Source organism: Lactuca virosa, chromosome 4 (genome assembly GCF_052849685.1).
Source record: "Lactuca virosa cultivar CGN04683 chromosome 4, Lactuca_virosa_CGN04683_v6, whole genome shotgun sequence".
Lineage (NCBI taxonomy): Eukaryota > Viridiplantae > Streptophyta > Magnoliopsida > Asterales > Asteraceae > Lactuca > Lactuca virosa.
The window spans coordinates 334,084,346-334,095,095 of NC_136429.1; the positions used below are offsets into that span (position 1 = coordinate 334,084,346).

A 10,750-nucleotide genomic window follows, 5' to 3' on the forward strand; every position below is an offset into this window, starting at 1 on the left:
TAGCTTAAGGTAGAACTCGACGAGTCGGTGAAGGGACTCGACGAGTTAAATCGGTAGATCATGACTGTGAGTAGCCTGGAAACTCGATGAGTCATGGGGAGACTCGACGAGTTAGATCGCAACTAAACGATCTTGGACTCGACGAGTTGATGGAGCAACTCGACGAGTAGGGTCAACCAGAAGGTTGACTTTGACCCAAGCGTTGACTTTGATCAGAGGTAAAATTGTCATTTTACCATAGGAAGGATTATCAGATTTTGATTAAGTGTCATTATGAAATTTATAGCCGTGGGGTCGCTGGAGTAGCAGTCAGAGATTCCTCACTCGAGTTTTCAGCATTCAGCCTTGCGAGGTGAGTTTCCTTCAGTAGGAACGGGTCTACGGCACCAAGGCCGGCCCGCAGTATGATTATGTTAGTAGTTGAGTGTGGGTGAGGCCCGTATCTCCAAGTCAGCCGAGTGTGGGTGGGGCACGTATCTCATAACTTAGTTTGATTATGGATATGTGCCTTATTGATAGAACTAGTTATAGTTGTTGTCTGTGTGTTACTTGTATGTATGTTTAGTAGCTGAGTGTGGGCAGGGACCGTATCTCATAGCAGCTGAGTGTGGGCGGGGCTTGTATCTCATAGTAGCCGAGTGTGGGTGGGGCCCGTATCTCGTAGTAACAGAGTGTGGGCGAGGCCCGTATCCCCCAGTTAGCGGAGTGTGGGTGGGGCCCGTATCTCTTAGTTGCATGTTATATGTTTATGGTATGTGGTAGTTTGGGGAGACTTACTAAGCTTCGCGCTTACAGTTTTTAGTTTTGCTTTCAGGTACTTCCGGTAGCAAGGGGAAGGGCTCGGGATGATTGCAGTGCACACACCATTTGTTCATCCTGGGATGTTTATACTCTGATATTTTGATATACATTGATATGATGTTTGAAATATTATGACATGTGTTTTGGATAGCTATGGTTTTATTAATAATTAAAAACAAAATTTTTGGTCTATATTTTTTGGATGTTTCATGATGAGTACGATGGGCGTATGTGGGAGTACGCTCAGCGTAATGCTGGAATCTTGCATCAACAACTGGTGCATTGTGCTTCATGGCTGAGTACTTGGGGCGTACGTCACTGGTACGTATGGCGTACTCACCATGATGGCTATTTTGGGCCTTTTAGGGTTTGGGCCTTGTTGGGCCATTGGACTTCTGACTTTGGGCCATGGATAGATTGTAGGCTTTATTGGTATGGGTCACATGATAGTTTTTGGGCCCAATTAGGAAGTTGGTCCATATTGGGCCTTGGGTTGCCATTTAGGAAATTGGGCTTTTTGAGCAAACAGGTTGGGTCAAGATTTTGGGCCAAGAAAAGGAAAGGGTAAAATGGTCTTTTACCCTCGTTATGGGTTAAGTGGCTTTGATTCTTGTTTATGGGTCGAGATCCAATTATTAATTGGATAATTATTTGATAGTGCTAGCGTGCAGGGATTTTCGGATCAGCAGTCTGAGAATTTGTTGAGAGATTCAGCAGCTTGAGGTGAGTTTCCTCACTGTGTGTTTAGCGGGTCGAAGGCACCAATGCCGGCATATGGTTTGTTATGTTTAGGATGCTATATGTTTGTGTGAATCTTGCATATGTTATGTGTTTGCATGTTTAGCGGGCAGAGTCCGATGCCAGGCGGGGCCCGATGACAATTTTGTATCCTATTTATCTTCGTGATTATTGGATGTGTTTTGTCTTTATATGCTTATATGTATATATGTATACTGGGCGGGGCCCGATGACTGATAGATCTGTATACCGAGCGGGGCTCGATGACGGGCGGGGATCAGTATATGTGTGATATGTATGGTATATGATATTTTGGGGAACTCACTAAGCTTTGTGCTTACGGTTTTCAGTTTATGTTTCAGGTACTTCTGTTCAAAATGGAAGGGCTCGTGATGACTACAGTGCACACACCACATCGTTCTGCATTTTATGAAACTCTGATGTACTTGGATGTTTATTGATACACTCTGATTCACCATGATTTTTATGATTTTGTTTGGGATAATTGTTTTATTAATTTAAAAATAGAAATTTTTAGTCTTAATTGTTGGGACGTTACACATAGTTTAGAAGCATGTACTCGCATGTGAAATATGTTAAATGGAAGTAATAAGGCTTTTAAATGATACTTTGAAAGTCTTCTTTTATAGAAAACGTGACTACCAAAATTGATGCTTATTCCCACTTTATTTTCGTGAATATTAAAAGCATGTAAGAAAAGATAAGGTTTTTTAAGTGCCAGAAGCATGGTATGAAAAGTAAAATACTCAATGGATAATATGCTTCTAGAGAGTGTTTAAATGACTACTTCATTTCATTCTTTAGTGCTAGTGAAAAAAATCCGAATTTTCTTTATCTCTGTCTCTACTCTTTTTTTTTTCACTCTTAGATGGTTAAGCTTTTGCATGAAAGAATTTGATACTTGCAACTCTCTTTTAAGTTAGTACTTGGGTTTTTTTAAGTTAGTACTTGGGTTTTAACTTAAAGCTTAAGAGTGTTTTTATTATTACAAGAAGAAGACTAGCATCTTATCAAGTTGAAGACATGTTGGTGTTTCTAACTAAAGTGGAGTTCTACTATACATTCTTCAACAGCTTCCAACCTTCCAAGATGAACCAAAGTCTTCGAAGATTGTAAACATTTTTTCTTCATAGGTTGTTTTTAATCTTCCTAAGCTTTGTAAAATGATCATTATTGGTGGGTAAAATAATTTTACTTTATTCAAATCAAAAAATGCTTCCGTTGCAAATTAAGTCGAATTTGTCACTATAATGATGAGACCATTTCACGATTAAAACTCAACCAAGTGGTCAAACCAAGTCAAGCGTGTTTTTTCGGTATATTCGCGACAAAAGATTCTGCCGTAATTCTGTCAGTAACATTTACCTACGAGCTATATTACGACATGCAACTTTGGTAAACTCAACTTGCATTGTTTATTCTTCCTTGATGATGGACATTAGGTATTCTACATAATAAAAGTAAGAACATCTACCATGAAGAGTTCAATGGGGGAAGTGTGACAAGTCTATTTGTTATTTAATGTATGATACTTTACTATTGTGAGATACCACAATGACATTTAATAGATTTAAAGTTGAATGGTCATCGAACTCTTCAATGAGAAAAAAGAATGTTTTATAATTCTTAAATAAATTTATAAATTTGTTTTTGTAATTTGAACTTTGTGAAGTTCAATGTGTTGTAGAAAAAAATTGATAGAGTTATATGGAATGCTAAATGATGATTTGATAATTCATTGAATTCTATGAAGTTAAATGTATTGTGGATGTCCTAAGGATGCATTTTTTTCACTTTCCCTTTTCTTAGGTAAGTATTAGTCATGTGTAGTTTGTTTTTGATTGGATGCTTATTTAATGTTGACGTTTTTTCTAATTCATATTTACATTGTATCATTTTTTTTATTGTTCCTTAATACACATCAAGCCCTTCACTCAATCTTGTCCTCTTCGTTTATTTTTCAATCGATCATGCATCAATATTATTATTTATTAAGCATTGTCTAAACATCTATATGCGGCAAATTTGACAAATTTAAACATTAAGTCAAATTTGAGCAGCTACTTAAATATTACACCTAAATATAAAGTCATGAGCCACAGTTAGATTCAGTTAATCAATTATAAATATTTATCTTATAGTAAAAAATTATTCTTGGCCGTCTACTAAGAAGCCCATATATACACCACAATCCCTTTGAAAACAGACATGGCAGAATGGATACAGTGGCGACAACTGAGAAGAGGCCTCATGTCATCTTTATTCCGTTACCTTCACAAAGCCACGTAAAGGCCATGCTCAAACTAGCCCAGCTTCTTCACCATAAGGGACTCCAAATTACCTTCGTTAATACAGAGTTCATCCACGAGCGGTTGGTCAACTCTGGTGGTGCCCACACCCTCGATGGCTCAGATGGTTTCCGATTTGCAACAATTCCTGACAGCATTCCTCGGAGTTCTGAAGAGAAACCTGCAATGGACCTGCTTCTTCATCATATTGAAACCAGCTTCTTAGCTCCTTTTGTCGAATTTGCAACGAAACTTCCAACTCCACCAACTCTAATCATCTCTGATGGCGTCGTGTCGGTTTTCACCATTGATGCAGCACAGAAGCTCGGGATCCCAATCATGCTCTACTGGACAGTTGCCGCTTGTGGCTTCATGGTTTCATACCAGACTAAATCTCTCATCGATAAAGGATTTATACCACTTAAAGGTTTTCTTTTTACGTGTGTTTTAGATATGCTTCTTCTCTTAATTTATATGTACAAAATAAAATAACTCCGGTCATTAATTCTTGTATACAGATGAAAGTTACTTGACAAACGGGTATTTAGAAACCATTATCGATTGGATTCCTGGAATGAAAGGAATCCAGCTAAAGCATTTGCCGAGCCACATTAGGACAACCAATCCTGACGACAAAATTCTAAAGTTCATTACTGAATCTACACAAAAGGCCCACAATGTTCAATATAATATTATTCACACCTTTCACGCGTTGGAGGCTCCTATAGTCAACGCTCTTTCTTCCATGTTTCCTAACATTTATACAGTTGGCCCTGTACAGTTGCTTCTTAATCAGATACCTGCAGAAGAAAAACAAGCCACAATGTCGAATTTCAATGGGTACAGCTTATGGAAAGAAGAACCAGAGTGTTTACAGTGGCTCGAATCCAAGGAACCAAAGTCTGTGATTTATGTGAACTTTGGGAGTTCAACAGTAATGTCCTTAGAAGATCTTACAGAATTCGGTTGGGGACTTGCTAATAGCAACCACTATTTCCTTTGGATAATTAGATCTGGTGTGGTTGTGGGAGAATCCTCAGTTTTGCCTCCTGAATTTGCGGAGCATATTAAAGAGAAGGGTTTCATAGCAAGCTGGTGCCCACAAGAAAAAGTCCTGGAGCACCCTTCCATCGGAGGGTTCTTGACTCACGGTGGTTGGGGTTCCACAATTGAGAGCTTGTCGGCTGGGGTACCAATGATTTGTTGGCCTTATGGGTGGGATCAGCCGACTAATTGTAGGTATATATGTAAGGAATGGGAGGTTGGACTGGAGATGGTAAAGGACGTTAAAAGGGAGGAAGTCAGTAGGCTTGTACATCAGTTGATGCTCGGAGAAGAAAGCCACCGTATGAGGAAGAAGGCCATGGAGTGGAACGAAAAGGCTTACGCTGCGACAGGTCCCACTGGTTCATCTTTCTTGAATGTGCAAAAACTTGTCGAGGAAATAGTTATGCTGTCAAGGAACTAAAGGTTTTTCTCCACGTTATTTACAACATACATTAAAAGTTTATAACTAAGCCCTCATAAAAACCATAGACGGTAGTCTATTTATGGGCGTTGCGATTTGCGTATTTCAATGAACATATGGTGCTTTTCTAAACATTCTTATCAATTTATCTTCTACCAAAAATAGATTAAGTTTATAATTTTTTTTTAGGAAAATGGCACTATAGGGCTACAAACTATTGGGTTTTTGTTTTAAAAGACTAAAGTACAATTTTACTGGTTAAATTGGTCATTAACCATTTTCATTGACATGTAATGACACCTGAGCAATGATTTAGTAATGTGCTAAGCATTCATTTAATCTCACATTTTCTAGAAAGGACTATAGGAAATCAACAATAATAGAGAGCATTTTATTTAGGAGGGGTATTTTGGGTATATATGTTAGTTAGTTTGTTGCAACAGTGCATAAGAGGATAGAGTGTATGTGAATATCATCATCTATTTTTGTGAAAAATATGGTATTTCATACTTTGGGACCGACTAGGATCTCCGATCACTAGCACGCATTAGGTTATCTTGTTCATTTTGGTGTTAATTAGAATGTTTTATCAATTAATATTTAAAGCTTTTGTTATGTTTCATGTTTTGAGTTTATCTTACAAATCAGTTTTGGAAATATTTCTTCCAAAATTGATAAATTCTGCTTAGTTCAAGGGCTATACTGACTTTCCAGCAATCCATGTCTTAAACGAGTGTTTCAGGTGGTCTTAAAAAGGCACCACATCTAAAAAGGACTCAGGTCTAAAAATGACTTGTTTTAAAATGCATTTGCTTCATTAGTGAAGGACAAATTTTGCCAAACTGGAAAAACCTTTACCGTTTTAGCCTTAACTGAACGCATGATTTTTGAGTGAGAGAATTTTGAAGACAAAAGCAAGAGAGTTCTTTTCTCCCCCTTTGGATCGACATTTCTAGTGTTTCAACCCTTTATCACCAAATCATTATAGCTTATTGTAATTTCTTTGATCAAACATTGTAAGACACTACAGTATTTTAATGGATTGATTATCGACTTCCTCCGCTTGTTGTTTTCTCCCGATTTGGGTTTTCCACGTAAATCTCTGTGATTTACTATTTTGCTTAGTCTTTTCATTGCATGTGGTTAATTGTTGTTTCATATATTAGAATTGTTCTGCTTTAACTAATATTGTTCTTGTGATTCGAATTTCTGGGTTGTTTGATGCATTAGGGATTTTTTGTTTTAGTGCATCCTTACCGTCCTTTTTACTAAAATTGGTATCAAAGCTTCCGGGATTAATATTAGTTTGTTTGGATTAGTTTATCAACTAATTGATCATGTCTTTAATGAAATACAATATTCTGTTGTTAGATCGGAGTACTATGTTTCCACTATGGCAAATAAAAGATGAAATATGTTCTTATTCAGATGGATTTTGATAAGATGGCTGCTTCATGGATGGAAGAAAACAAAGTGATGAAAGATTTAAAATATCAATCTCAGATTCGTTTGCATATGTCAAATACAAGATGTTTTTATAGAAACTTCAGCGGTTACTTTATAGTTAAAGTTGGAGCAATTATTGATGACTAAAAGTCTATCAAACAAGTTGCACCTACAGAAACAGTTGTTCATTCTAAAGATGACTGAATGAGGTTCTTTAGCTGAATATATTTCAACATTAAAAGAGTTGTTCAATAACTTGGAGAATATGGATGTTTAATATGAAGATGAAGACTTGGCCTTATTCTTGTTGTCATCATTGCCCGAATCCTACAACCACTTTCGTGATACTATTAGCTATAGCCATGACACTATTTTTTAGATGAATTTTTTACAACTTTGGATTCAAACATGCTGGTTAAAGTGATGTTAAAGATGAAGGTTTAGATGCTAAAGGAAGAAGAACAAATAGAGGTAAAACCTCTCAATATTCCAATAGGTCCAAATCCAATTTTAAAGGAAAAAGAAAGTTTTGCAATTACTGTCACAAAAGAGAATTTTGATTAATGAATGCTTCAAGTTGAAAAATAAAGAGAAAACATCAACAAATGGTAAAGCTAGTTCTTCGGGTGAAGCTGACATTGTTGAGGTTGATTGTATTGGAGAATTTCTTACAATATATTCAGATGAATTAGATTCTACTAGTGAATTGATACTCGACTATGGTTGTACTTTTTCATATGTGTCACAAAAAAATGTTGGTTTTATGTGTTTGAGAAGGTTAACCATGGCTATGTTTTGATGGGTAACAATTATACATGTCCAGTTGTTGGATATGGTTCAGTAAAAATCAATATGTTTGTTGGTGTTATCCGAACAATAGGGCATGTTAGATATGTTCTTGACCTCAGAAGAAACTTGTTACCTCTTACTTCTTTTGATAAAAACAGATATGAGTTTCCTGGTAAAGGTTGAGTTCTTAGGGTATTCAAAGATGGTTCTAACAAATGAGAGTTAAGCGAAAGACCTTAAACCACTACTTTCTTGACTAGTAAACAATATTAAATGTTGTTATTGGTCCTAAGTCTCTTTCTAATCCAGGTCAGTCCCGTCTTTGGCACCTTCGACTCAGCCATATGAGTTTTCAGACATGTCTAAATTGAGTCGAAGAGGATTACATGGTAAACAAAATGTTGTTGATTTAGAGTTCTGTGAATACTGTTAGATGGAAAGGGAAAACGAGTGAGATTTATGAGTGATATTCATATAATGAAAGGACCACTTGACTATGTCCATTTGGATTTGTGGGGACCGGCTTGAGTTTCTTCGAAAGGTGGAGCTATTTATATACTCACTATCATTGATGATTTCTCTATGAAGGTGTATTCTTTCTTCTTGAAACATAAGGGAGACATTTTTCTACCTTAATAAATTGGAAAGTGTAATTTGAAAAGAAAACATCATTTGTGGTAAAGTATCTTTGCATGGATAAGGCATCACTCGACATTACACAGTAGGCGATACAGCTCAGCAAAATGGTGTAGCCAAAAGGATGAATCTCACCATTATGGAGAAGGTCTGACGTATGCTTTCTAGTTCCAAATTGCCAAAGTCCTTTTAGGTGAAGGCTTCTTCTACTACTTGCCATATTATCAACCGATCACCATCAAGCGAAATTGAGAAGAAAACTCCATTTGAGTTATGGTCCGGTGTACCTGGCAATTATACAGATTTAAAACTTTTTAGATGTCCTGCGTATGCACAAGTTAACAATGGGAACTTAGAACCAAGAGCAATCAAATGTTTTTTTCAGGGGTACAATCCGGGTGTAAAAGGGTACAAGTTGTGGAGCTCAGATCTGAAGAAAGTTATTATCTTAAAAGTTGTTACTTTTGATGAGTCTGGTATGATTTAACCAGTTACCGACACTTCTAAAAGTACAGATGCATCATCCGAATCAAGTAAAGTAAAAACTTAAATGAAGGTGGAATTTCCTACTTAACCTTCCACTTGTATTCCAAGTTCAGTTGTAATTAAGAGTCTTCCTCGTCAGCATCTTCACCAGCACGAGCTACTATTCCATGTATTGCAATAGATAGACCAAGAAAAGAGATTGTACCTCTAAATAGGTATGTCGAAATTGATCTTGTTTCTTATGCTTTTATTATTTCTGATGATATTGAGTCTAAAAAAGAGACTATGAATTATGATGAGAGTGTTAAGTCTATAGACCCAAGTGGTTGGATGGTTTTAGTGCAAAGTGAGATGGAATCATTGCAAAGAAATGTTACTTGGGATTTAATTCCTACTATGAAAGGAAAAATACCAGTTAAATGCAAGTGGGTCTACAAGCTTAAGGAACCTGTCAACCCTGATGAGAAACCCAGATATAAAGTTTAGTTAGTAGCTAAAGGAAAAAAATCATATTCTTGGTATTGAGTACATTGACAATTATTCTCTGGTTGTCAAACATACTTTTATCCATGTATTTGTTGGAATTGGTTGCTTCTAATAATTATGAATTAAAGCAGCTTGATGTTACTACAACTTACTTAAATGGTGTGCTTAAGGAAGAGATTTTTATTCAAAACTTGAGGATTTTTTCGTTTCTGGCAAGGAGGAATACATTTGTAAATTGAATAAATAACTTTATGTCCTCAAGTAGTCTCCTAGACAATCATATAAGAGGTTTGATTCATTCATAACCAGTAATGAAATCAAGAGGTGCACCCGTGATAGTTGTGTTTGTTATAAAAACTATGATGATTGTTCGATGATCTACTTACTCTTATACATGGATGACATGTAATTGAAACGAAATATATGAAGGAGATTCAAAAATTAAAAGACTAGATAAAAGTTGACTTTGAAATGAAGGACTTAGGAGCTGACAAAAATATTTTAGGTATAGAAATTGTTCGTGATAGGAATTCTAGGGTATTGCATCTTTCTCAGAAAAGTTACATTGAAAAAGTCCTAAGACACTTCAATATGGATGAAGCAAAACCTTTCAACACACCTTTTCCATCTCATTTCAAATTATCATCCTTTTTGAGTCTTAGTACTGAGACTGATATGGCTTACATGTCATGTGTTCCATACTTTACTATTGTCGGACCTTTAATGTATGTTAAGATTTGCATGCGCCCTGATTTGGCTTTTGATGTTATCATGGTTAGTAGATATATAACAAACCTAAGGAAAGTGTGGAATCCCCATCTTCACAGCCAGAAAAGACCGATTTCATTGTGCTTATGTAATTCAGAGAATTCTTTTGAAAAGAATATTTATGCGGAATTTGTCCCAAAACTTGGTAATGATATGATCAAATTATTTTCAAAGAAATGTGTTTTATTATAAACCTCGGGATGTCATCATCAATACACAAACATAAGGATAACGAAGTATTACACGTCCTACAGTAATTAAACTAGTGGCCTAATACTCCTCGAATCTCTCAACTAAATGTATATTTTATATCGCTACATGTGATACAATAAAGTGAGTGGGCCAGCTTTGGAAACCTGGTGAATACATAGGTTTTTCATTCCACAATAATATATATATATATATATATATATATATATATATATATATATATATATATTAATATGTTTAATTATCAAACAAGTAAACTAATTTCCCATCGCCATTACTAGTACTAGTTCAAGGATTCCTCTGTGATACTTGTCAGTAGGTTTTCTTCTATATTCATTCCTAAGGATTTATCATAGGGATCATCTTCTTTACTGATAGTATTATTTTAAGAATTCCTCTCACTATACATACCAATAACTTTTAGAGTACATCTGGTGAACACATAGTTCCAAACACCTACAGGTTGCCAGCCTGCTAGCATTCCACTTTACTGTCTACAATAGTCCATGGTTGTCATATATGCTCTACTAGATGACTACATTGCCTAATACTATAGTACTAGTAAGTCAAGGCCTATTATTATTTTCATCTTTCATCACCTATCTCCCTCTCT

The 10,750-nt window shown here is 36.0% G+C and overlaps 1 protein-coding gene across 4 annotated transcripts; it reads left to right on the plus strand.

The window, feature by feature from the left end:
- The first annotated feature begins 3,706 nt into the window (after nucleotides 1-3,706).
- Nucleotides 3,707-7,368, plus strand: LOC145108568 (UDP-glycosyltransferase 85C2-like). 4 transcript variants are annotated; one of them, XM_079045602.1, is made up of 3 exons: nucleotides 3,707-4,275; nucleotides 4,367-5,318; nucleotides 6,688-7,368. In XM_079045602.1, the coding sequence occupies exons 1-2, from the start codon at nucleotides 3,777-3,779 to the stop codon at nucleotides 5,314-5,316; spliced, it is 1,449 nt and encodes a 482-aa protein (XP_078901728.1). In that variant the 5' UTR covers nucleotides 3,707-3,776; the 3' UTR covers nucleotides 5,317-5,318; nucleotides 6,688-7,368. The 4 variants fall into 4 exon arrangements, with proteins under 4 accessions (XP_078901728.1, XP_078901729.1, XP_078901727.1 ...); XM_079045603.1 differs by having other exon boundaries at nucleotides 6,745-7,368; XM_079045601.1 differs by lacking the exon at nucleotides 6,688-7,368 and adding an exon at nucleotides 6,059-6,373 and having other exon boundaries at nucleotides 3,708-4,275.
- The last annotated feature ends 3,382 nt before the right edge of the window (nucleotides 7,369-10,750 follow it).